General features: G+C 38.7%; 1 protein-coding gene across 2 annotated transcripts; it reads right to left on the reverse strand.

Moving 5' to 3' along the window:
• Positions 1 to 961: 961 nt before the first annotated feature.
• TLCD4 (TLC domain containing 4) lies at positions 962 to 27,312 on the reverse strand. 2 transcript variants are annotated; one of them, XM_071436227.1, is made up of 7 exons: positions 26,985 to 27,312; positions 21,869 to 22,034; positions 17,265 to 17,354; positions 14,474 to 14,532; positions 12,540 to 12,634; positions 10,601 to 10,674; positions 962 to 7,325 (listed from the first exon to the last, which is right to left on the reverse strand). In XM_071436227.1, the coding sequence occupies exons 2-7, from the start codon at positions 22,021 to 22,023 to the stop codon at positions 7,010 to 7,012; spliced, it is 789 nt and encodes a 262-aa protein (XP_071292328.1). In that variant the 5' UTR covers positions 22,024 to 22,034; positions 26,985 to 27,312; the 3' UTR covers positions 962 to 7,009. The 2 variants fall into 2 exon arrangements, with proteins under 2 accessions (XP_071292328.1, XP_071292329.1); XM_071436228.1 differs by lacking the exon at positions 26,985 to 27,312 and adding an exon at positions 26,632 to 26,891.
• Positions 27,313 to 27,889: the final 577 nt, after the last annotated feature.

Raw genomic sequence — 27,889 nt, forward strand, 5'->3', positions numbered from 1 at the left:
CAGTGTTAAAAGCTGCCTGGTGCCAATACAAAAGCCTCCTACCAAGCCCCATTTTCCTTCCTCAAGCAGTTAGAAATCTGACCTATATAGCATCTGACCCCAAAGAACATCTGTTCCCAGAAACTCCCACTCACTTTCTAACATACCCATTAGTTAATGAGTAGTTTACTTACACTAGCAGCGTAAAATTACTACCTTAAGTATATAATCTACAAATGCAACTAAATAACCTTCAAAAAATGAAAGGAAAAAAAAGTAAAAACACTGTACTGCTTTGTGTTTTCTTCTAGTAATTTAACCACTGCATAACACAAGAAAACCCAAAGAAACCTGTGCTTGGAAGCCAGTGGTTAAGATATAAAACAGCAGCAATCTCTAGGGATGCTCAAAGAAACCTGTGGGCTTTACCACACAATTCATGCTTCCATGCACATATAGAACCTAGGAATTGCCATACTGAGGAACTTAATTGCCATTTGAGTATTCAGTAAGGGACTATGTAGTTCATCATATTTATAATATGCTGACAACAGCAGCTCTTTATCCCCAGAACCTTCAGGAAACTGTCCAACCTATGCCCTGACACACGTGGTAGTGCAAGACAATGCAATAGAATTATACTATCCAATCCAAAAGTTCTTCCCCAATACACAAATTTACATAATATACAATTCCCCAATACACAAATTTGTAGTTTAAGTTACATTCCTGGCCCCTGTGATGTTCTACATAAAATTTCAGCATTCAAAATTTCAGCCACCTGAGCAACAGTGGGACTCAGACCTCATTCACCCATCTTCACCTTCTTTAAAATAAATAAGATACAGTATGAAATCTCGAGATACCATAAAAGCCAGTTGTTTCAGAATTTAACCCCCCAAACTATTCTTTCATGAAGTACTCATTATAGGTACATAAGCTCTTATCATATTAAGAAAGAAAAATTCACAAAATAAGAAGCTGTGTTCCTTTCCTTTATTACGATGTACCAATACCTCGCATACAACATGCAATTTATTGCTTATTGACATTATTGCATATATCAAAGGGAAAAAAAATCAGCCAATATAATTTTATGCAAGCTCCTAAACTGTTCAAACAAAATACAGAAATGCTTTACAATATCACTGAAATGCTAACAAATAATTCAGATTCTTTCCTGTACTAGAAAGTAAATTTAAACCCATAATACTTAATAATTCACTTTGCTATGACGGATTACTTTTATCACCAATCTTCAGAATTGTTATATTGCATGTTTAAATTCTTGTGCCATGATAAGGATTGCTACCCCCATCAGGTCACATTACTAGCTGAATTTAATAATGTGATCCTGATATTTTGTGACAGTATTAGAATTTACTGCAAACCAGATTGTCAAGATTTACCAAAAATCAGTCTAGCAGAATCTACAGTTTTCATCCTGGCTCTGCACATAAGTTAGATAAACTCATCAAGTTTCTTCTTAGATAGATAATATAAACATTTTCGAATTACAGGCTCCATTACTTATGCCTAACTTGTAACTCATTTGTTCCAAACAGGTTTTCTAATTTGATTTTATAACAGGTTAGCTGTGCTTATTCTACATAAATAGGTATCTGTCAATATTGAAGAAAACACTGTTTGGTAAATGCATGCTAGAAACAAATCCAGGACATTTGGATGTGTGCATATTAAGTGTGCAAATTATATAGCCGAGCTCACGATTAGCCCTTTTCCTCCCTTCCCCTTATGATTTGGTGTTTCTTGTGAAACTGGAATAGGATTACTATAAACAAAACCACATTGCATTCAAAATTTTGTATTCTGTATTACAGCTTAGTATCATATTTAAATGTTGCTTTCAAACCTAGCAAATTTTTAAAAATACCAAAATTTAAAAACTTAGAAGACAATTGACATGCAACATGTTCCATTTGGGTGCAGATTCTCATATACTTAAATATTTATAGGCTCATAAAAGCATGTCCTGTCCACAAGACAAGTACAATATTTGACATCCCACACATAGATTAAAAATAAAGATACAATACAGAATATTTTATTTGCTTTTATATTTTCAATTTCAGTAAGTAGGAAGTTATAAATAGCACACTGAATCATTATGTGGTTGATACCATGCCATGCTGATCTCTTTGACCTTCACTCTCTTACAGACACTTCTTTTACTCACAACTAGGTTAAAAATGTATACACTTCGTATTAAACAGATGCCCTCTCAGTGCAGGACATCACACCATGAAACTGTTCTCAGAAGAAATTTTGCCAAAATATTTCTTATACCAAACAATATGATTTATTCTTCATAGCTACCTTCCATTCTTTACTGAGCTATAAAGTGCTTGGTTATTATAAATAGAACAAGACTTGAAAGGAGGTAGCTAGTAGGAATTTTTTAATGGATAAGAAACCTTACCAAGTGTTACCATCTAAAAGTATGACTTGATGCTTTATCCCAGATCTCTAAACAACCTAGGCAGCACATATTTCATCTTCTCTGCCATAAAAACAACTTTCAAGTTGCTTTCAGAAAATCCTAAGAACTTCACCTAACACAGATTTTATCCAGGTTTGGATGAAGGTTAGAAGTTCACAAATATTATCACTATTTCCATCTGGCTGCCATCAATCAGGGTATCAGCAATGAAGTACCGTTCTTTTTCTGCCTGTATTCCACAGACAGAGAAATCTGACCAGGAACAAACTTTCCCTCGTGCAATTCCTTGTAGCCAGATAATGCTGTTGTACTGTAGGATATTAAAATATGAAAGGGGCTTGCAATAGTTTTCAGTCTTCTACACTTGCACTTTTTCATCTGAAAATTCTAGTCCCTTTCTGTTTGCTTCATTGATGGCTTTCAGCAGCAGCCAACAGCACACCAGACCCTAAGCTGGAGTCATTGTCAAGCAGCCCTTTATTTTCCTGACTGGCTCAGCAGAAGCATCACAAAACAATTTTTCAGACTTCTCTATTAAATGGTCTTTTACATAAAGCTTGAACATACATATGCTTAAACACACACAAAGCCATGAGAAAAAGTCCTCTTCATACAATAATCAACAACTGGTATTCCATTTTATACAGCTTGAAAGTTCTAAAGAATAAAATTTAATTTTCCATCGCAAACACAGACACAAACACCTAAACCTTCCTGCTATTTATCTGTCTGCTGTTGTCGCAAGCACAGCAGTAGGAAGACATCTGGATCTCTAGGTGTGTACTCAAAGTCTCCTCCTCCTCTCCTCTTTAAAGCTGCCTGAATGCATTTGCTCACTTGTGTAGGCTTTTACCCTTAGGTTGTTAGTTCTGCAATATGAGTAATTTTCTCCCACAATATTTGAAGCAAAGATGGAAGCCATTCTCTTCAAAACATTGTAACGAATTTAACTTTTAATAAACTTTAGTACATAATTTGGAATTGTTAAGAATTTATATATGAAGCCAGCTCCCCTCATTTTCCTGTGTACATATTTCATTATTCAATGGTTTATATGTTTTAAGCAATTAAGTTATTAAATTATGGAGTTCCTTCAACATAACACGTATTTATAGAGGTAAAGTAGGCTTCAGAGATGTAATTCTTACCACTGAAGAATTCACACAGATAACCCATACAGCATCCCTGTTGTGTGAGCCTCCACTGAAATCCACTGAAACACTCTGAGAAAATGAGTATTTGAAGTATACTTCCTCTCTGCAAGTACTGATTCCAGAAATCATTACAGAACACCTAACCTACCACTCTCCTGCAGTTCTGAAAGTGGTATTTACTCATCTTTTGATGAAAAATTAAAGCCATACAAAAGGGAAACTTGCATTTCTACATACAGCCTAACTGGTACCAACAGTCTGTCTCATGATCAGCAAGCTACTGTCACCTGGTATTGAAGAATGGAAAAGAAAAGAAAACCAAGCTATTTTTTTACAGGAGTCACTCCTTCCATTTGATATGCCCACAGAAAAGACACCTGGTGACATGCCAGGAGTCTGCTTTTACAATGCATCTGTTGAAAAATAAAGTTTTAAGCCACTAATAAGATATCACATTCAAAAGCATTTGTTACGATGCTAATTACCATGCATTTACTTTTTTGCATAAAAAAAGCAAAGACACAAGCTTACAACATTAAATTTTATCAATATTTCACAACATTTTTAAAATTAATAAAGTGCAATTAAAAAATGGGTGCCACAGCTATCTAATTTGCTGTATTATAAGCTTTTAATGGCAGGTAAAAAGTGCCCTATATACTACTGTATTCAGTACATCACAACTTTGCTGCCTGTTTACTGAAGTCTTTGCTGAAACCACAGCTGTTAATAGTTTTTTTAAGTAAGAAAATTTTCTTCTGATGCATCAGGACATAACTGTGATAACTTTTTTTAAAAAATTATAAAATTTAGATCTAATGCATTGCAAGATAGGTTTTTAATTACACTAATTTTGTGCAGCAATCCAAAATACTAGCTGTTCTAAAAGAATTATCTCACTGCCCTTCAATCCTGGATTGTTGGCCAAAGCGTAGTATGCAGAGTTTTGGATTGTTTTTTGTTTCTAAATCTAGTTTTAACATCAATTTTATTATCGTTTGACTTACTTTTTTTTCCCCCATCAAACACAAGTCTATCTAGAAGTGGAAGAAGTAGGCCATTGTAATGAATGGCCTCCACTGACAACAAAATATTTAAAATACTGAAATATTAAAATCAATGTAAGAAATTATAAATTTCAGAAACTTTTCATGAATTATCACCCTAAGAGTTTCTCCAAATCATCTTATCAATTTTTTAATCCTACTTCCATAAAAAGAAAAGCAGACTTCTATTTTCAAGCCTACTTCTCCAAAACGCTTGAATTTACTCAATTTTAGAAAGGAACAAGCTTTGACAAAACTATTAATCACAGGGATCTAGTGATGTAAAAAGTAAATAAAAGATTATTTTGCAACAGGTATACTGAAATCACATTTTAAAAGATACCAGGTTCTGCAAATGAGCATAAAAGAGAGTCCATTGCTTTGAGCAGGATGGACTCTCTGTGGATTTACTGGTACCCAAAGGAGGCACTGCACTCACTCAGATCATACAGCTCAAGAGATGAATTGTTAACTCTCCCAAGGCATAAACAGATCTTTTGTCTGTAGGCTGTGAAGTGTTAATAACCATGGGATCCAAACCCACAAGTACTGACAATCCTTGCTATCTCCCTCAACAAGGCAGGATTGGGAAACTTGTAGAAAAAAGCCTGCTGAGCTGAGCAATGGAACAAGGCTTTCAAAAGTGCATTTTACACAAGTCCAAACAATACTCCCTGACAGCATTTCAGCTGGGGAACTAAACTTATTGCAGCTGCCTTGGTTAGGAGGCATTTCAGCCTATGCAGTTCTCCTGGGTCATACATGCAATTTCTGGATGAGGGGAGTGCCTAGTTCCTCACCAGGGAGGACAGCACAGGCCACTCACACCTCTGACTATGGAGGGGAGAGCTCATGTCACCCAGCTTTGTCAGAGGGAACAGGACTAATCACCTACGCAGGGTAAATAAGCTACTTTTCTATTTAAAAATAAATTGCTTTAAAGATTGCTACAATAATTGGGATGTGCACCAAAGTCGCAGTGAAAATGGACACTTTTACCACACCTACACCAAGGAAAAAAAAACAGATGTTAATCAGTCACAATTCCAGATAAAAGAAGTAAAACAAAACAAATTTACACATAACTATAGCTCTCAAAATAATTTAAAATAAAACATAACTCTCAAATTGTATCACAAATGAGATTTAGGACTATTCTTAGATGGTGAGATTCCTCTCTGATGACCTCCAAGGCTTCAAGTTCACAGACAGAGTAACTGAGTATCTATTGACAAATCTGTGGTTTAAAACAACAAAGAATTGTGTCTATAGAGGTCAACTGTTCCTTCTACAGAATTACCATACAGTTTTAGAGGAGTTTGGCACTGTTAGTTCAAGAGTGTTCTTAGTCAGACCTTGGATTTCTGACTCGATTAACATCGAAAATGTGACAAAAACCCTCAACAATTCATATCAAACAGGCCATTTTTGTGATAAGAGAAAAAAGTATTACTTAAAGTTACACATCACATATACAGAAGATTTTTATATCTTTGCAATTAAACTTTGAATCCAAATAGCCAATGGTTAAAAATACTCTGAGAAGAATTGCAGCACTTCTCAAAGGTAGTAGCAGCAAAGGAAAGAGCACTTCAGTAAGAACTGTGCCATTTCCACACATCACCTACCATATTAACTTACAAAAAACATTCCATGGGGAATTTAGATGATGTACTATTGCATGCAACCTAGGACATCACATGGGAATCCTTCCCATCAATGGGAGAATTTTAACAGCTCTTAAGATATCACGTGGTCTTATAATACAGCATTTTAGATAAAATTATTTCAAAATTTCCCAAAATGGTTTGCATTCATATAAGGCAGAACAAAAAGCAGTAAAAGACTTCATAGAATCAAAGCCAAATTTTTAGCTTTTCTTGCAAAAATTAAAAAGTTGTCAAGAATGAAATCTTGATTGTTATTCCTAGAAGAAAACATAGAAACGTGCCTGGAAAATTGCACCATATCAGGAGTTTGGGGAATTTTTCATTTTCTAAAAAAACAGATATGTCAGTATTCACTGGATTTATAAAACATTTTAATCAGAGAAACCTGAGAGAAACACTTTGAACACACTGGTGGACAATAAGCAGTAACCAGTCTGCTCCTTTCTAATTTCTGATGCTTGCAACTGCTTACAACAGGCATGTGGAGCTCATCTGTGTGAGCTTTTGCTTTTATTCCTCACTGGACAGGATCCGCAAAGCGTGGCCCTGGGTGTGCAGGCAGTGTGGCTAGGGAAAGAGTAAGGTCAGTACAGAGGTAATACCTTGTTTCCATAACAGGAGCATTCCATGGCAGAAATGTGCACTGTTTCAGTGAACCCAAATTATTTTCATAGCAGAAATTTCATTTATGTATGATTTCTAGGCAGATTTTCCATTTCTATGAGTTTTCGCTTCCTCCTGTCCAATAAGACAAATGACCTTGTAGCATCCTTTTGCAATTTTGACCATCCACATCACATTCATAATATCCAAGACAACACTTGAGATAATCCAGGCGCTCTGGGCTGCAAATCCTAATCTCTGGAAACCTTCTGTTCCAAATGAAGAAATGACGTGGCTGTAATACACAGGCATGACAGCAATCCTCACCACGAAGAACACAACTGTCATCAGCACACCATTGAGGATGTTGGCCTTTGAAGATTTGGGATATCCCAGTACTTCAAAAAACCACCTGCAAAAGAAGTGTTCACAAATACCAGGCAGACTTGAAGCCATCTCATTAAAAATTATTTTGCTTCAAGTTTATTTTTAATTCATCATGTATTAATTGCTTCTACCTTTATAATTTCTAAATTATTGCACTTTGTCTTGGCTTAGTTACAAATCCTTCTGCTTGGCTGCACTTTTTCCCCACCACTTAAGCAGTGTATGAGATCCAGTATACTGCAGAATAACACATAGAAAATCCTGATATGAATTGTAAACCAGTTGACAAACCACGTGAATTTCAGTGACTATTGTATAATATACAATAATAAAACTATAAAGACATATTTATTACTTGCTGTTATAGTTTATACCAACAGCAGCTAAAATTCTTTGTCCCATTGAAAGCAACTCTAAAATTGCATTTGGATCTGATAATCCAGAAAGAGCTCTAATTTCTTGTAACTGGGATTTTCTGACTGCTTCTGTTCAGCTCAAAACCAGAACATTTTCAGAACCAGACATTGTGAACTCTTGATCATGTCACAACTTGGAACATTACCCAATGAAAAAAGATAAATCTAAAAACTGCCTCTCCATCTACTGCTGGGTCATAAATGGTCTTTAAAAAAGAATTCTTGCATACTTATTCCTAGATAGACAGGCATAACTTATCTATTGCCTAGCACACAGAATCTGAGGGTTGAAAAACGAACAACAAACTTCTCTAATCCTTTGTCATTCACACTTAAACCAGAATAAACAAGTAAAATTTGTGCAGCAATGGCAAATGGGACAAGAGCAAAATAACTTAAATCACTGTATTCATAATGGGGGATGGGGAAGAGAATGAAATAATCTGTTTTTCTCCAATAAGATACAAGGCTAAAATGATTTAACAAAAAACTAGTTCTAAACCTGGTTTTAAAAGTAATTTTTAATTTAATTACCTACAGATTATAATAATTTATAATTACCTAGGTAATTATAAACACACTAGAAAGATTTTCCAGACATCCAGCTCTAACAGAAATATTCTAGAAATTCATTAAGCATGCAACTAGGACAATTAAAATCCAGGCACTCGAGGTGGCAGTCCAGCCCGGAAGCAAGAGGCCTCACCATAGAAACACTTACTGACATGAAGAGAAAGACCTGACATGTTTGGTCAGATTAACAATCAAAGCTCTCACTTTCAATGATATATACAATACAGAATCAAAAATTAATGTAAAAACTGGTTTTCAAACATACTGCAACATGCCAGTATAGGTAATTTGCATCTGTTTAGCAGCTTCTCTTTCCCAGCAAATAAAAAAAGTCTGTAAATAACAGTTACCATTACAATTTTACCCACCACAGTTCAGAATTAATTACATAAATGCTGATACTAACATTAAAAGATCTAAATGCTTGGCATGGAGACAACATCCAATTAGAGATCCCTAACAACACAGACAGGAAATACAGAGACAGTTCTAAGATTAGAATATCTTTTATATTTTAATAAGAGCTCTTTTGGTAGACTAAGAATGCAAACAAGAAACATAATGTAAGTCGTTATCATTATCCACTACTCACTCTTTTAAGGGTCTGATTCACTTCAAATTTAATGGAAAAAAAAATCATGCACTAATGAGATGACATCTCTTAGTGCAAGGGACTTTATCTCCTGCAGCTATTTCTGCTTTTCTGAGAAAGTGCTAAATGTCAGTATTCAAAGACCCATAATCTCACCATGGGCATTTTAAAAGTATAAAATTACTTTTAAAAGTATAAATTACTTTTAATAGCCAGATGTACCACAATTCTTTCTAATGCCACAGTCGGAAAGGTAAGCATCAGTGTAGGAACACACATAAACCCAGGATGACATCCTATCTTGATAGAAGCTGGGACAACAGCCATTCTCTATGACATGAATATCAATATAAACCCTTTTCTCATTAAGTTTGAGGAAGTGTTTATTTAGTCTTTATTTTCTCTACAACAGGCTGATATCTCCCACTCAACTGCACTGGGGCAGAGGAGCACAGCCTCTGGAGAGCTCCATTATCCCACCCTGTCCTCCTGGGAGTTTGAGTTTACCAAACTGATGTTCAAAAGGGACCACAGCACAATCTTTTTTCTCTCTAAGATCACTGAGGAATGCTACAGTGTCATAAAACACTTCAGAGATTAAGTCACAATGCAGTAATGGGCAATAGCCTGTCTGCAGGAGGAATACAGTTTCTATTTGTTTTATCCTTTCTCTACCAGACATCTGGAGAAGCAAACAGATGCCACACTTGTAGAAGCAGTAAAGCAGAAATACACCCCAAAAAGCATGGTTAAGAAAATGGCATCTGATACACTCACAGTCCTCATCCTACCTTGCAAAAAACTGGAGAAAGAGGAGAAGACTGCAGCCCTGCTCTGAGCCCACCTCACCTGAGGTGAAGTCTTTGTGGGGCAAATCCTACCCCCAGCTGTGGCCTGAAGGCTACAGAGTAAGGGGCAAGGCCACCCTCCTCTCAGCACCATGGAACTCCAATGACAGCTCTCCCCTTGCAGCTGTACGTGGCATTACCAGCCTCCTTTTCTGATACAGCAGCACATCAGGGAAAAACACTTCTACCAGCAGCCAAGGCAGGCTCTGAGCTCTGCAGGACAAGCTTCAGCCCCTTTCTTCTCTAACCACAGGTGTGAAGATTAACCATAACCATTATAGTTAAGTGCTGAAAATAGCTTGCAGAACAATTTTGGAAGGCAAATAAAAGAATATACATTTATATTATTCTAGATATTAATATGCTCAATATTAATATTAATATATAAATATTGATCTATGTGTGTAGAATATTGGAAAATAAACTTCAAATTATACAGGACAATGCAATTCCATTCTAGGATTCTGATGACAATATTATCTTGCCTCTTTTCCTCATCCATACAAAGAAAAAACATCCATGTTGAAGATGGCTTTATTATAAAAAATAAATGAATATACAAAAGTTAATAAAGAATATTTTATTTGTGAATTTTTTGTCTGGTATTTTCATAAAAAGCTGGTATTTCATACAAAGCCTGGTCTAATCCAGAAAGGAACTGGGAGATGAATACATTAGTTATACAGTTGCACCTATAGCAGCAAAATGTTTTCATAGCAAAAAAGACTTTCATATAGTAATCCTTAGTTCAATATAAATAAATTCCCTGTCAGCAGACATTCCACAACTATAAAAAGACTTCCTAAGTGACAGAAATAGTAATGCAGATTCAGTTTTAAAAGAGCTACGGAAAACCTCCCTAACCACTTACCGCTGATTGACAAAAGGAGTGGAGAACTCTGCAAGGAGACGGAAGTTTCCAAAATAAGCCAGCAGACCTTTGCTCTGGTTAGCAAAACAAAACAGACATACAAAAATCAACAATGTAGATGTGAAATTGCCATTTGAGTCTTTAAGTATACACAGAATGATACATCATCTTGACTTCTTTAATCGAACTGAGTTTGCCAGCTGTGGCCAGGTTTCCTGCACTTTCTAAGCAAGTTTTTTCACAAAAGCTGCAATTGTCCTTCAGGTATCTCCAATCAGTAGCTTCTTACTTCAAATAAATCTTTATAAGACCTACAGTTAAATTGCCATGAAAAGCTAACTAGAGAAGACTTGCACAAGTAGTCAGAGATTACTAATAGCATTACTGCCTGAAATAATTATAAACATTTTTGATTTTTCAACATTTAAACAAGCCCAAACAGAAACACTTTATGCTGGAGAAAAATCTCCCTGCATTGCTGTAGGAACATATTTTGCCAAAGCAAAGACGAATTCCAGCTCTAATCTGACGGCAGGGAAGGGCACAGGAAGCCCTTTCTTCCCTCCTGCAGAGGGCAGGGGCAGCCCTGCCAGCGGCTCTGCCAGGTCCCTGCCGTGCCCGTGGGTCGGGCACAGCTCCTCCACGGGGCACATCCACACCACATCCCCTCCAGCTGAGCTCTTTCCCTCAGGTCACACACACTATCCACTTGCACAACTGCTGGGTAAGCAGCAGTTTGCAGGTGTAGAGGTAAAATGATTGGGGGTTTTTAATTTCCTTAGGTTCCCTGAACAATCTATGGAGTGGGTGTCACGATTCGTCTTTCCCCACTAAGCAAGCAAATACCCACCACTTCAAGCTTTTCATTGTCAGTTTGCACTACACCAAAAGAACATCTGTGTGTTTAACAAAATTATTTTTATCCCCAAAAAGCAATTTGGAAATAACATATTTAGGGGTGACTTTCTCTGAAGACAACAGACTGAGAGCAACACACTGGCATCCACAGGCAGAGCTATATCCACATAGAAATAAATGCTTTTAAAGAAGCTCACACTAATATTATGCTTTCTGTTTCCTCCAGAAACAACTAATGAATTTTCTGCACAGAGGATTAGCCTTGGTAGTGGTATTTTAATTTATTTAATATTCAGCTCTAATTCACTTTCATCCATGATAGTATTACTAAATTTAATTATCTTCAGCCAGAAATAGATTATTTACTTGACAGTGTACTTCAGCCCCTCTAAACCCTTACATGGGAAATCTGACAGTAATCTGGCATCTCAACACTTTCACTGTTATTCACACAGTAGGCAGGGAAGACATGATTAAGGTTGGAAAAGACCTCCAAGATCGAGTCCAACCATTCACTGTGCTCACCACTAAAGCATATCCCCAAGTGCCACAGCCACACACCTTTCCAACTTCCAGGGATGGTGATTCCACCACTTCCCTGAACACTTGCCTGACCACCCTTACAGTGTAGAAGTTCTTCCTACTATCCAAACTAAACCTCCCCTGGCACAACTTGTGGCCATTTCTCCTCATCCTGTCACTTGTTACCTGGGAGACAGAAGCAGAACATAACCACTTGAAACCATTTCCTTCTAACTTTCCAACTAAATATTCAAGCTTGTGGTTTTATTTAAAACCCTGTTCTACAATCATATGAAAAGCTCTTCTGTCAAAGTCTCTTTACAGCAAAAACTGAGAAAAGTTTTTAATTTCAACGAAGTTACACATTTTTGTTGGAGTGTAACAATGAAAAGTCATGCATTTACCACAAATAACTAATAACAACATTTAAAATAATGATTCAAAGTATAAGTATGCCTTTCATTAACCAGTGATTTTTTTTAACATTAAGCAAGTGAGGTCTATAAAAGCTGTTTCTTTAATCTAATCTGCTTCTGTTACAAGAAAATACAGCACTTACCAGTACAAAATAGTAAGCATACAGAGCTGCCAAGTGATGTATTACAAAAAAATTGTCACCAATTGCCTTCCAGTAGTAAATAATAAGCAACAGATCTACAAGAGAACAGAAATAACTATAAAAAACTATTTATTATACAATCATTGACCTCAGAATAGCTTCTCACATTTTAGAGAGATACCAAGACATGGCATCAGTAGAAACCCTCTGAATTAATGATGTCCAAAGAGAACACCTTCATCATAAAGACTTTACTTCAGTCAAAGCATTAGGCAACAGCATTCTCCCAACAATTTCCATAAATGATTATTTTCCACATCAATGGAAATACAGATGCAGTAACTTTAGCTGAAGTATTTTGGAAGGAAAAGGTGGATCCTGAATCTCATAGTGACCTCACACTTATAACCCCAAAAATCTGGAACATATGACATAAAAAAGGCAGGTCTGCAGGGGGCATAGCAAACATACAAATACATGCAACAAATGCAGAGATCTATTACAGAGAAGCTCTGAATCAAAAAGCAAAGTATATTAGTAAATTTGGTACCATTTACCAAAACTATTTTGCAAGAGGCATTTGGAATAAGAAGCATATTTACTTTATTAAATCCCAATTTTGTAATTACTGCAAAAGTGACATAGCAAGTTAGTGTTAAAAAGAAAGTTTTAACATATAATAAACCAAAAAAAAAAAAACCCTAAAAATTTTTCTTTTCCCATGATAGTCTGAGAATTCAAAAGATCTTGTTCTCTGTACAATAACAAGCAATTTCTGTCCCTACTTTCTGCAAATGAGTACCTTGGACTGGAATATTATTGACCAAGGTTCCAAATCAAAGACTTTACCCCTGTGCCTTTCTAAAGTCCAGAGTGTGCCTTGATCTCTTTTATATTAGCTATCCTCAGGCAGAGCTCTACATCATCTGACAGAGCTGCTCACTTCCTATTAATAATTAAACATCAACTATACAGGGAAGTGAGAGAGAATGAGTGGTCAGGTTGAGATGCCTGTTGAAAGGCATTCATTAATTCATAATGAAAGTTTAATGTATAATTATTCAAAAATAGATACTGATTAATTTAAACATGGGAGCTGAAGCTATGAAAAACTCCAGACACTTAAAGTAATGCACAGTTTAACTGAATATGCTGATCACCAGATTACCACTTCCACTGAGTGGAGAAATCCAGTATGAGATAACCAAGACTGTGGCCCAGGCTCTGATCAGAAACTTCATCCTAACATGAGAAGTTTTCACTGAAAGTAGTCCAAGTCACAAGTTTTTGCTTTGATATGCCAGTATTATCCCCACACAACATAAAAGAAAGCTCCAAAGCATTTTGTAGCAAAATTCCCATGCCAATTTTAATTGACAGAAAAATTAAGAACATAAAACATATGTAGAAATAAATAACATACAAAATAAATAATTGCCATGTTTTATACATGACTGAATTTTGGCTTAAAAGGAGACCAAGATGGGCAGGCAGGATCCATTTGCCTCAGCTTGTGTTGAGGGTTACTAAAATTCTTCTGCCAGCGTTCTGAGGTCACAGGAAGAAACACCTGATAGAAGGGATACGAGCTGTAGGCACTGAGAAGAGAGTGAAGGGCACTGCTCCAACACCTCCTCAGCTGGCCAAAGGACAAAACTGACCTGGAGCTGGTGGCTGCACATCAAACCATGACAAAGCCACACAGTGGCATTTCCTCAGTGCTTGAGGAGATAGTCTATCTTTGAAATCTGCTAGCAAGATGCTGTGATTTCACCACAACCCACAAACCCATCAGCAATTTTAAAAGCCACAGCATAACTGTATTGTATACACATACCACATCTTCACCACAGTGGCTCAGGATAAACATATTGGTATAGTGACTCAATATAAATAAACAGGTCATGCATGCTGTTTACATGTTGCATAATTACCAGAAATGAGGTAGCCTGTGGTAATAGCAATATTCAGCTTCACAATTGAAGGGTCACCCCTGTAAACACACCAAAAATACATAGTTACAGCCTAATTTGCAAAGGACATACACATCTCAAACACAATGCCATCAGGGCACATTATTCTTGGCTCATCAGTAAGAGATTATGCAATCTAGTTAAGAAGGGTTCTAATCACAAGTGAATTCCTTTTCCACCCAAACATAAGACACCTACTAGCTACCCTAACCAGGATCAACCCCTGCCTCAGCACAGAAACTGCCCCAAGAGCCTTGCTAGAGATTTGAACTGAAACCCAGCAAGTGCTCTGAGCTGGCTTCTCAGGAAACTGAGGATAAAAGAGAACAGCCCAGTCTCTGTCTCTTAGCCCTTTAACTGACACTCTGTGTCTCCATTTTTGTTTTCTGCCAATGCTAAAAGTTTGGTAAGGGTGACAAAAATATCTTGCTCAGCTGGTGCTTTTCATATTCATAATCAGATGGATGTTTATAGGGATAAACAGAGTAGAAGGACACAGGAAAGGAATTATTTGCCAGTTCTCTGAAGCCAAAGAACCTTTGAGCAGAAATGCTTTTCAGAGTAGTTTCCACACCTTCTATCCCTTTTGGTGCCAAACATTCAGCAGGCAAAGCTCTTAGTAGCACACACACAGCTCCAGTTTCCTGTAGAATGTTCAACAAACCCAAACTTGTGAATACAGCTCCAGAAGGGAAGCATCCACGTTACAGCAAGCAATGTTTGTTCTTCTCTCCACTGTCCTCTGTGCATTCCTACTTTGAGGAGTTGACTGCCCAAGACAAGCTGTGAAAGCAATCCTTGTTGTAAACCTTTCCAGAAAAAAGGAACCTGTGCTTACAGCCAACTCCAATACAAAGTCTGCCTCAGCCAGAACACAGTAAAATGCTATTACTTAACTATTTTTTCTTAATCCTATTGGAATGGAGCAGTGGGAAGAGATTTCCTGTATTATTACAATCTGTTCACTAAATTGTAAAGCTTTCTTAGTGTCTAAAACTAACTGTTCCCTCAGTGAAAGGGTAGTATACAGGAAAATAAGACTCACAAAACCAGAATTCTGCTGTTAGATGAAGAAAAACCATTACTAGGAGAGTCTGGAACTCACTCCATCTGTTAAGACTGGCTGTAGATGTTCTTTAAAATACAGCTTGAAATGGGAACGTTTTTCAATGCTTCAAAATTTGATTTCATGAGCTACGTATGTTGTGGGCTGAGTGCTTCTTTAGGTTTAGACATAGAGGCAGATATGTTCTCCTAACTTTAGCATAAACTCTTTACATAGAGGCCTCATGTTACAGCTCCCACCTGCAGCAGGAGCCTCATAACTAAACTTCTTAGGGGTCCCAACACACTTCAGCACATCACCACCAAGACAGCCTGCACTCAAGAGCCTTCATAGTTTCCAGACAACATGCAAAGGGCTGAGTATATGCAACTGGTTCCTTGATAATGGTAGACATGACTTAACTGGATGGGACAGGGAATGGTTCACTCCCCTCATTATTATTTTTCCCCCAGAGAATGATTACTTTGCATCAAACCTCCTCTAAGCTTTCTAAACCAACAGTTCAACAACATATATGGCTGCACTGTCCCACCTGTCACATCCCTTCAAGAAGAGTCTCTGTCAGAATCCCAAATTATTCTCAATAAGTGGAGAACTTAGAATTTAGTCTAAAATCTTCCAGACTTCCTGACCTATCTCCTTGAATGGAAGGTGCAATGGAATCATGAGCCCTGATGTCTGCAGGCCAGTGTTGATGCAAGCAGGAGCCCAGAGTGACAAACAGGGAGTGACTTGAATAAGCAAATGGGAAGAACTATCTCTTTGGTGATTGCTAAGAAGGTATGTGTGGCAAATGAATTACACATGAAGATGCACGGGCAGATAGAACAAACGAAAGAAAGTCCATACAACTGACTTTCTTCAAACTTCTTTGCAGATATAGAGTCATATAAAATGCTAATCAAGCATCAAACTTGAAAAACTGTAATGATTATGAAGTGAACAGTCATAGGAAGGAGCCTGTTCTCCTATGAAGCCACAACTTAATCCACTTATTTACGTCTTCTCCCTCTCCTTATCTGATCTCTACCACCTCCACATTTTCTACCATGTGATTCTCACTACCACAAAAACAATTTCTACATCATCTATGTTAATCTCTACTACATACAGAAAAAAGGAAAAGTTTTATGAGAAGTCCTAGACCACCAAAAACGTGACACACAACACTGATGTCTCCCTGGAGCTTCCCAATGTTCCAGTCCCTGTTATGATCTACTGTATCTATTTTCAGGCATTACCTGACAGTAATACCACATCCTCTCTCCATTGAACCCAAACCCTTTGCAGGGTTCAACAGAGAACTTTCACACAGATATACACTATCCAGACCGACTACAGCTTTTCAATTCCACTTTAAAATTATTGCTGTAAATAGCAGAGTTTCAGTCATACTGACTTATAGTGACAGTTTATTCTTTAATAATTTAATATGCTATTTCAAATCAACTGCTTGTATTTTATCTATTCCACTTCACAGAGACACACTGAACTAAGACACTAATACTGACACAATAGTTATCAAATTTTCAAATAGTACACACATAAAAATGAACACATCACAACTACATATTTTAATGGAAAATAAAACAATAATGCAGTACTTAATACACAGGATTCTTTTTTTTTCCTTCTCAATTGTGTTCTTTTATTGTGTAACCACAACATGTATGCAACATGCCTTACCAGAGATGGTCAGCATTAACAGCATCATCGTACAACAAAATGTAAAGGCAAAACCCTCCAACCACCAAGGCATGGAATGTGGACACTGTCCTGAAAAAGAGATCACAGTCACAAGGAGGTACTGCTGCTCACAACTTCCCATGCTGTGCTCAAGGTAGGATGTATCCCAAGGCATTCTCAAATCTGCCTGCAGATACTTCTGTGGGAGACAATCATCTGTTCTCTATGCTACACCCAACTCCTTACACAAGGACAGGTGGGAAAAAACAATCAAGAAGGAATCTATTAGATTGGAGTGGGATTGACAATATTAGATACAAAGTGAGTCTTAAAAGTAAGGGAGATCTAAGTTTTCTTCAAATTATCCCATATATTAATGAATCCTTAAAGACAGTATGACATCTAGCTCTCTAACAAATGTTTTCTGTATTGTCCCATTTGCTGGAAAATGTATATACAATTTCATACTCAGATTAGCCCAGGAGTCCTGCAACAGCAGGTTTCTCTTTTCAGGCACCAAATTAAAAGACCTATAATAAGTCTAGTTTGGATTTGGAAGGTGGCATTAAATGAAAAATCCTAAGCTTCAGATAGAATTTCTAGTGCATTTGAAGTAGATTCTGGTTTTCAAAGAAAAAACTTGTATAACTTGGTTGTAGCTGAATACCCAAGGTAAAACAGCTAGAGGTTTATATCAATTAGCAGCTTTGTACTGGACTAGGGAAATATAAAATAAACGTCACAGTAATCAAAGTTGCCTTGTCCCTACCTGGGTACTAGACACAGTTTTGCCCCAAAGACAACAGTCTCCAGTTTACAGGCTGCATACACAGGGTAGACAAACTCTGCATGCTAACAAGCATGCACTTTTAGAGAAATATCTATTTACAGAAACCCCAGCAGGGTTTCTGCCAGCACACAGGCCAGGGCCCCTCCTGCCCTTTCAGTCCACATGTATTCTTGGAAGGTAGAACAATGCAATGGGCATGGGTCCAAAACGTGTAACCTTCCTGCTCTAGCCATGGGTTTAACACAACTATAAGCTGCACCTAATACTGTGTAGCTACTGTCAGCTTTCCCACTTTCCAAATGTAATTAGAAAGAAAAAAAAAATGATGTGCAAAAATATCCATAGGGAATCACAGATACTTTTTGAAAGATGAGAACTAAGTTCAGTGCTGTGTAATTGGAAACACTTCACACCATATTCACAGCACCAACAATATACACACAAATGCACAGATGCTGTTAGTTATTATTCCTGTCTTTGTACATATTGAATACATGTATTTGAAAGTCATTAATATTTTAGATGTCCTTAAGGCACTCTCAGGAATCTAAGCTCTACCATGCAAGATTTAAAGAAAACATGTTACTTCCTGCAGAAGACTGCAAAGAAAGAGGTTATAATCCCTATTCCATTTCCAGAAGTGGCATTATTATCTACTGGCAATAGAAGATTCTGTAACTATTCATAAAAGAGACTGTATTTACAATTTGTTTCAAGAGTGTCACTGCACTATTTTCAGCAGCTTTTTCAATAGTGTGACAGAAAATGAATGGAGGTTAGTATAATATGAGTAGTCAAAAACTGGATGAGAACAATTAATAATCATTACAGCACAGGCTGCACTTCTGCCCTCTCATTTTTGAACAAAGAAAGAAAATTTAATTATCAGAATTGTAATGATAATTAATAGTTTAATTAAAAGGTCTACTCTTGTAACACAGGATTAAAAAAGATAGGAACTTTTCTTCTTTTTAAAAACAAAGCAGAACACGCAATATTAGTGTCTGAGAAATACCTGGAATTTTTGAACTTGAGGAGAAGATAATGCTACAAGAACGAAAATTTGTCCTAAAATATAGCTCATTAGTTTACAGTTGTAATTTGGTTTTGAAGAGGCTGTTTACCTGAACCTTTCTGTTTAGAATACAAGTTATACACAAGTAGAACACTTGATGGGAGTGAAATAAAAGAAAAACAAGAAAGAAAAGAAAAACAAGAAAGAAAAGAAAACGCAGCAGATTTCCTCCTTAACTCTGGACTTTGAAGCTTCTCCATAGGCAGAGCAGAAAAAGGGAAATAGTACAACAGTCCATTTTAATAAGGAATCTAGGTCAAGCTATCAAGCTCTGTATATTTCCTTGAAATTTTTTTCAAAGCTTGCATCCTTTAACTCCTCATTAAGCTGCAAACAAAAAAAAGCTGCAACGCTATGTTGCAGACTTGCTTTTTTATTATTGAATATATATTTTTTTCATAACTACTTAATAGCAGTACAAGCATATATTACAGGAGAGGTGACAAGAATATATGCACAACTTGAAGAGTTATACTACATCCATGACCAAATACAGTTTTTAACTCAATTTGAGTGTCCATATACTTCAGATGCCAGAAGCAATTACTTTATTGGTTCATAATTCTTGGAAGGTCAGAATGAACAAACTGACAGCATGGAAAATACAGCCAAGAGCTGCAGCTCAAATGCTTGATTACGAAGCCCTCCAAACTGTAACAATATATTTTCAATGCTACAGCTCATTTCAGGCAGATGCCCTCTTCCAGACCCAGCTGAGCTGATAAAAATGCATAACCATCCTCTGTGCCAGTTTCCTTAGCACTGCCAACAGAATCATTTGTGTGTGCACTCCCTACACCAGTTCAATATAGGACAAAATAACAACCATCTACTTTTAAATAATTTAAATTAAACCAACAGATTTTACTGGGACAAAGTAACTGTCTCTACCTGCAGAGCTCCCTGCAGAATAAATACATACTCATCTGCATTCTCTGAACTTGCAAGATACTCCTTGAGGCCTCTCTTCGTTTCGGTGAAACACTGGAGTGACAGGGCAGTTTGAGAAACACTGTGTTTGGTTAGCAGAGCTGAAGTAACACAAGCACAGCTAGCCTTTCTTTCCCTTCATGCCCTCCTCAGAACATCCACAAGATGCTGATGAACTATGCTTTGTGTTTCATGCCTTCTAACTCCTGAGCTGGATGAAGCCTGGGACCACAACCCATCTGTGTGCTAACATCTACATCCTGCTATCAACCCCAAGGAAAAAAAAAGGTGCAAAGAGGTAAAAAAGGACATAGTATGGGGTACTGTATCAATTGAGCAGTTAAACACCTTATAACAAAGTAGCCCAGAGATTTGAGCAGCTTATTTCCAGCACACTTGTGATGTGTAAAACAATTCACGTTATTATGCAAAGCACTACACCAGTGCAGCACTACCAGGCATGGGGTAAGTTCTCATAAAGCCTATTATGCAATTCAAAGGCCATTTGATGTGGCTTATAGACAATAGCTCAGCTTCACATGGGAACAGTTTAGTTTACTTTTCCTGTCTGCCTCTTATTGTTAATTGGAACAGAGAGGTAAACCTAAGCTGCACTGATACTGGGAACTGGCATCCTACACAGTTGTTCTGGCAGATAGGTAATTATTCAAAGATGGAACTGAAATCAAGATGGTGCTTTTAAGAACACTGCAAGTGGACATTTGCCAGATGGAAGGGCAAGGCAATTTGAGTTGCTAATGCTGCCTTGAACAATGGAAACAACTTTAAAAGTATCCACCTGATACTAAATAGCATCGAGGAGGAACAGAACTGCAACTAATGAATTTTGAGTGCAGTGACAACCATACAGTACACATTTTTGAGCTTTAAATTTGGGAAACATCTAAAAAAATATTTTAAAGTTGTAATAGGCAAAGGTATACTGTACCCATCTATTTCAACTGGAGAACCTTGTGTACTATATATACCCTTGCAGAGTAGTATGTTGCAAATAAAACCTCATTGATCACCCCATTTTCAATTACTATCTTATACTTCCCTTATGGCTTAAAAGACTCATTGGTCAAACAAGTTTCTAGAAGTCCTGTATCTGAGGGGACAAGTGAAATGCAGGTGGATCCATCCCATTGATTGAAATACAGAAACACAGAGAAAGTGAGGAACGTTTTTGGACTGAGTTTCCGCAACTCCTTCCTGCGTGCGTACCCTGTGTCTGCTACAGCTTCCCCTCCTCCTCCTGCAGTCTCCTTTCCCTACAACACACATGAACCTGACTCTTTTCAATACTACACTCAAGTGTCATTAAATTCCTTGGAAAACCTTAACCTATATAAAACAGTTTGTCGTGTAGTAGCAGCAGGTGAAAAACGGCTTTGCTCCCGAAAGCATGACCAGAGATACACTAGGATTTTGAATAAATTGCAATAGTTTTGATTTTCATACATGTTTGGAATGGAATTTTTTATCTCTTCTCTTTACTAGAAGCATCACAGAGCATCTCTTCAGTTTATTACCTCTCACTAGTCACTGTTTTATCTTTGTACTGACTTTTACTGGGGCATCACTGTCTAACAAAGCATTTAATGTACAAGCATTAGTAATGCTGTGTTTCTATGAAGGGCCTCAGCATTTCACATGCATTATTTGTCCAGTGTCTAGAGCCAGCCCTCTGATCTTTACCTTTAACTAATAGGGTTTTCTTCAGTCTTACACACACACACACACAGGTGGTTCAGGTGTCCATGATTTCAGGTAAGTCTTTAACTGTTGTTGTTTTGAACACTTTACCTTGAATTCCATTCGATCTTCCTTTTTTGGCTGAGATTGTTAAAACCAGGTGTTATTCGTGTTGACACCCAAGAACTTACAACGTGGAACAGGAGCTGAAATACAGTAAAACTGGCAAGAGCAATGCCAATAGTCAGGTTGCTGAAGGAAGCCATTGTTCTTCAACCTGTGAAGAGAAGCAGAAGGTAATTTCACTCTATTCCCTATTTAACTATTTTAAGCGAGCACAGAAAGTATTTTTGACAGCAAACTTATCAACAGAAATGTTATTCACTAATAGTTTCTACTTGTTCAATGTCTCTACTTAAGCATTAAGAGTATAAAAGTATGCCCAAACTTTTAGATACACAAGTTGCATTTTGGTTTTGGGTTTTTGTTGTTTTTTTTTTTTTTTTTTGACATTTGCATATTATACATTTTTGTGGCCTAAAACTGCATGTATTTTTGTATTTTTTTCTACACAGAAGGGGCAGTGAAGACCCCTGACCAGGCCAACTGCCAGCTCTGCAGCCTCCACTCCTGTCCCAAGGACCTCCAAAGTTAAAACTTGTTTCATTATTGCCAGATTGCCTGCTGCCAACAGGAGTTCAAAATGCAACAATGCAATCAGATAAGCACGGAAGAAAGGTTTTTGGGTCAGCCCAGAGAAGAAGTGGCCTTGCTGCAGCTCAGTTTGTGCACTCTGCAGAGACAGTAGCTCCCAATTCCCACTGTGCTCAGCCGAGAGCTTGTCCTTGGGATGGCTGTGGGCTATTGGAGCTTTCCTCCTCCACAGAACTCCAACCTCCACACATCTCCACACTCAGTGGAAAGCCATCAGAGCTGCCTGGCTTTTCAATTGCTGGATGCTCAGCTATTTCATGAGGTCTAAATACCTAAACAATTCCAAACAGAACTGTCAGTCTCTAAATGCTTCAGTCGTTTTTCCTGAGTCACCAGTATTTGCAACACAGAATGATATTTTCCCAAAAGCCACAAACCTCTGACATGCATCCCCAATTTGACAGTGAAGTGGTTTACACTCCAAGACTGGCAAAAGGTATAAACTCAAAAAATGTCAATTTATATTATGTTGAACTGGAAAGAGGGAAAAAGTCAAATGGCTTCATTTCAAATATTTAAATAATTAATACCTATTAAAAACCTGCTGTCACTTATTTTAGTTTTACTTAAGAAAATATCTAAAAATAAAATGAAGACTTTTAGGACAGCATAATCTGATGTTACCACAGCAACCTAATGGTCAGCAGAGCGATACAATGACATAATACATTTATGTCCACTTTTATTTCACGTGCATTACAGAATGAGTGAACATGCCTTAGATTTTTGAAATTGTATCTGCATTGCAGATAGTAAGAAACTTGAACTTCAGGAGGAAAAAAGAGGGGAAAATGTCCACCATAATAGCAAAATATTCTCATTCTGGGGTGTAAATGGTGAATATATTGAAACATATAGATCAGAAAAAACATACTTTTATCTTCAAAGATTTAGAAGCAGAAGGTTCAATGGTCTCAAACTTTTCCCCCCTCTACCTCCTTCTTTCTTATTTATTCTCCCTGAACTGAAGACAATAAAACTTCCTCTGACTAGTACCCACAGACCTACAGGTACAAAAAAAACCTGCAGGACAAATAAGAGCAGATTTGCTGAGTGAAACCTGCCTCTATCATGTAGATTTCAAGTGCTTACTTCAGACCAGCTTTAATTCTGTCCTAGGGACTCCACAATTCTTGGAACATATTTGATGTGCTCCTAGGGCCTATCTTCCTGCCCAGCTGAACCCAAAAGGAATCCAGCTTGCATACTCTGGGACAGCTATGCAACACAAATCACAGGGAATGATTCCGTTCATAAATGCCTTTTTAATCCAAACTAAAGTTTTTATGTACACACACTGCAGTGCATTGCATCAAACTAATTGATTCCAGTTGTTTTCTGATTACCTGTTCTAGTGCAGCAGCATATAAGTCCTGCATACTTTTTAACGTTACTCTATCAAAACTTCCAATTTCAATTACAGTCCCGAATATTCAGTATTCTCGATCCTCCACATACTTTTCCATTTGCCTCCACTGATCAAGAAGACACAAACCACAAACCAAATTTTATATCCTTTTCACATAGTGTAAAGTACCAGAGACAATGGGTGTTAAGCTCAACTTTCTAAAACCTTACCATTTGAAGAAATAAAACAATTTAGTTTCTACCAGTTTAAACCCACTGAGAATCACTGTATGGTATCCAGTTCAAGATTCTAACCCCAAGGACAAAGCTTTGTTATTACATTATCTCATTTGTAGCAACCAAGTCTTATCTTGGACAATGTAAGGGAAAAGAAATTATCAGCTGGTTTAAAGAAGGAAGCCAAAATCCAGGTCAAGTACAAATCTCTTCAGAAAAATAGCAAAACACTAAGCATTAACCACACCTCTTTCATCCTTTTGACTAAAATATAGCAATTGTCATGATGCTACATTTTATTCATCTGCAGTTACTACAGCAGAATCTCTGAGTTTCGAAGACACTGACATAATCTCTTGGACAAGAGAAAACCATGCTTTGTTTTGTTTCCTTAGTACCAGAAGATTATATTAGATTATATCAGGTAAGTAATGTTTTAGCTTTTGATAGGTGTTCATTTTAGTACACATTATGGAATTAAGCAAACCTTGCAAACATCCCTTGAAAGAAATGCATTAGAAGACTAATCTTTCACCTAAGGAGCCGTGGATGGAACTCATTTTTAAAAAAGGTACTTGCATGCAAAGTGCATGACCTGACTTTCAGCAAGTGCAGAACCCATGATGCCCATGAAGGAGAATGGTACAATGGTTTTGGAGGAGAAGAGAGGCAGACAAAAAATTAATCACTAAGCCTCTGTGGTTGGTCTCACAGATGCTCAAGTTTTGCAAGCCTGATTTCATATATGCTTATCAAGATGCTGTTTAAGTATAGTAACTACCAAATCCAGAATAATTTTATGTTTTACTTCAGCAATTAATAGTGTCATATTTTAATTCCATTCAAGGACCTGGTGTAAATACAGCATTTCACATGTGTTCAGCTATAAATATTGTCCCATATCTATAGGTTGTTATTTTCTCATATCCCTAGGTTGTTTTCAACTGTATCCTCTTTAACATGAAAATTTACTGGTTTTACCAGATTTTCTTTTCATTTACAAGAAAAATTATTAATGTTGCTGAACCTAAACAGCTTGTTGCATTGTGCTTGTTCACTTAAAACAAGCACAATTAGCTTCTGATTACAATTTTCCGTGACAAAGCCCAAAGTTAGTAAGCCAGGCAGCTTCAACTACACTGTGGGGTTTTTTTCCAAGTATCTTCTATTAGCTGTACAGCAAAGTCTGATCAAGATACAGAACTTCGTGGATTATGTATGAACAGACACTCTATCACCTAAACTGCATAGTCATTGATTACTGTTCTGTCAGCTGATACAGGGTTTGAGCTAATGGGAGGCTGGCTGGGCAGGAGGTTTATTGTAACTACTTTGTATGCAGGAAAAACAGTACAATACACAGTTTGGGTCTCCACCATTAGCATTTGCATTGCTTACCCCAAATTACCCAAATAAACATTCGGCTAGACAGTAACTACATATGATCAGAACTTCACTCTTGTAGCTTTTCAATGGAGTCTTTAGGTAAATAAATATTACCAAACACTTGAAACTAACATTTTTTCAGCAAGGTATTGCTTACATGCCTAGTGTATTTCAAATTACTCCATTGACCCAATAACTTTGAAAAGGTTAATAACACAGGGGTTTTTTTCATAATACTCCATAAGAGTTAAAAATGTTAGTTTTCATTTGCTATTTACATGCAGTGGTTTTCCTGCAATTCTGTTTCTACTTGAAATTTAGAAGAAAAAGCAATATCCATTCACCCCCCAATACGATAACACTATGAACTCCTGACAGAAACAAGTTGGCACTTAATGAAAGAGGATAAAGGGGCAGGAAAGTTATCATCAAGTGTTGTACCATCAAAAGCATTTAGCATTTACGTTCTCCTCCTCTTACTATTTCCACATCATCAAAATAAGAAATGCAACAGTATAGCGACACATGGTAAGAAGGTGCAGTGGAAGGTTTAAGGCCCACAGCCCTTACTTTCTTCGAGGCTGGATTTGCAGATGAGTTGGATCAATTTCCAAACAAGATTACACCGTAAAGCTGCTATTGATACCAGGACATCGCATGAAATACTGTGCTCGCCTGATCCGCTTAAAACTGAAAGCCAAATCCAATAGCTGTAAACTTGTCAGACCAATCTGCAGAGAGCAACACTGGACTACTGACTGTTTCCACATTTTATAATAAGCCCAGTAACAAAAGCAGTGCTGGAGCTCTGCTGTGCTCTTGGTTCTCAATGGTAGATCCTATTCGTCTGATATCTTATTTAGCTCAGTAAATAGCGTTAAGGAGAAACACAACAAAATTCAAGCCACTCACAGTTAAGCCGTTCCCTTTTGTATTTAAGGTTATTCACACCCTAAACTCCACTCAGCTTTCTGCTCTTAGAACATCAAAGCAACCGGCAGATGAAGCATTCTTATAAAGGCAGTGTACTCAGGATGAGGTGGCCGCTGCGATACCATTTACCCAATTTCCTCAAACCCCGCAGGCAGTCTGGGGTCGTAAAGCCCCCAAGAGGGAACCCACCCATACTCGGTGGGCGCGGAGAGCCCCCGGGCTGCCCCCGAGGGACGCTGCCCCGAGCCGGGCATTACCTCGCTGTCCCGGTCACCCGCGGCGCCCGCCGTTCGCACCGGCCCCGAGCGGCCGCGGGGCAGGCAGGCAGGCAGGAGAGCACAGCAGCGGGCAAGCAGCGGGCAGGCAGCGGGCACCCTCCGCGCTCGCTCCGGCCGCGGCGGCGGAGGAGGCGGCCCCGCGCAGCCCTGCGCTGTCAGCTCGCCCCGCGCCGCCGCTTGCGGCCCTCGGCCCCCGGGGCCGCCCCGCGCTGAGGGAGGGAAGGGGCCGCTCCGCGCAGCCCCGGGGGGCGGGGGAAAGGGGCCGCACCGCCCCCGCCCCGCCAGCCCCGGCCTCTCAGCGCCCTACCGCCTTCCCTCCCCGCACGCCGCACCTGGGACCGGGGTTACGGGGGCTGCGGCGCCGCCTCCTCCTCCTCCATGCCTTCCCCGCGCCGGGGACGGGACAGCCCTTCCCGGGCGCAGGATGCTCCGTGCTCCGACGGGGATCGGGTTACGGCGGCTGTAGCCTTAAAGGGGCCGAGCCGCCGCCGCCACCTGCCGCCGGCCTCCGCTCGCCGCCTCCGAGGGGCCGCGGCTTCCCCGAACCCTCCCCGCGCTGAGGCCGCCGCCCCCTCTCCGCAGCCGCCCCCACGGAGGGCCGCGCTGAGCGGGGCTCGGTACCCACGACGATGGCCCGGGACCAGCCGGCAGCTCCTCGGCGCGGCCCGAGCGCAGCCGCGGGGACACCGCGCGGGCAGCACCGCCCGTGCGGGCAGCGAACCCCGCCGGCCACCGCGGATGGCACCCGAGCCCCTGCGAGCTGCCAGCACGGGCTCAGGGGCCCTGAACGCCGCTGAATGTTCACGGTGTTTGTGCTGGGGCAGGATAAAGGCCGGTCAGACATAGCACCTCACCTTCCAACAGCATTTTAGTCACTGTGTCTTTCGCTTGCACAGCCCGGTTGTCTGTACTGTGTCATGGGAAAAATGCTGACGTGACCGTTCGTGCCCTGGGAATCCATTTATGCACTCTTTGGGAGCACTGTACAGCACAGAGCCATGGGGAACACACCCATCATAGAGAGAACAGGTATTGCCAATACTTGCCATTTACTAAGTTCAAGGCTGTGATTTGTGACAATTTTTTTTTTTTATTTTACATTTTTGAGCTGTTGTGTTGAAAAACAGAAGCAAACTTATGCTGACAAAATTAAATATGATAGATAGACATAGTTTCACCAACTAGAAAATGTAATGGTCATGACTGTTCCTCTTGACATTCTTCTGCTATCATCCAC

The sequence above is a fragment of the Agelaius tricolor genome, unplaced genomic scaffold (genome assembly GCF_023055355.1).
Source record: "Agelaius tricolor isolate 1412-34295 unplaced genomic scaffold, bAgeTri1.0.p SCAF_11, whole genome shotgun sequence".
Classification (NCBI taxonomy): domain Eukaryota; kingdom Metazoa; phylum Chordata; class Aves; order Passeriformes; family Icteridae; genus Agelaius; species Agelaius tricolor.

Coding starts and splice junctions, on each gene's coding strand:
- TLCD4 (XM_071436227.1), bottom strand. CDS start 22,023: ATGGCTTCCTTCAGCAACCTGACTATTGGCATTGCTCTTGCCAGTTTT. Junction 12,635..14,473: donor CACAGGCTACCTCATTTCTG/GTAATTATGCAA, acceptor GTTCTCTTGTAG/ATCTGTTGCTTATTATTTAC. Junction 7,326..10,600: donor ACTCCTTTTGTCAATCAGCG/GTAAGTGGTTAG, acceptor CTTCTTTTGCAG/GTGGTTTTTTGAAGTACTGG.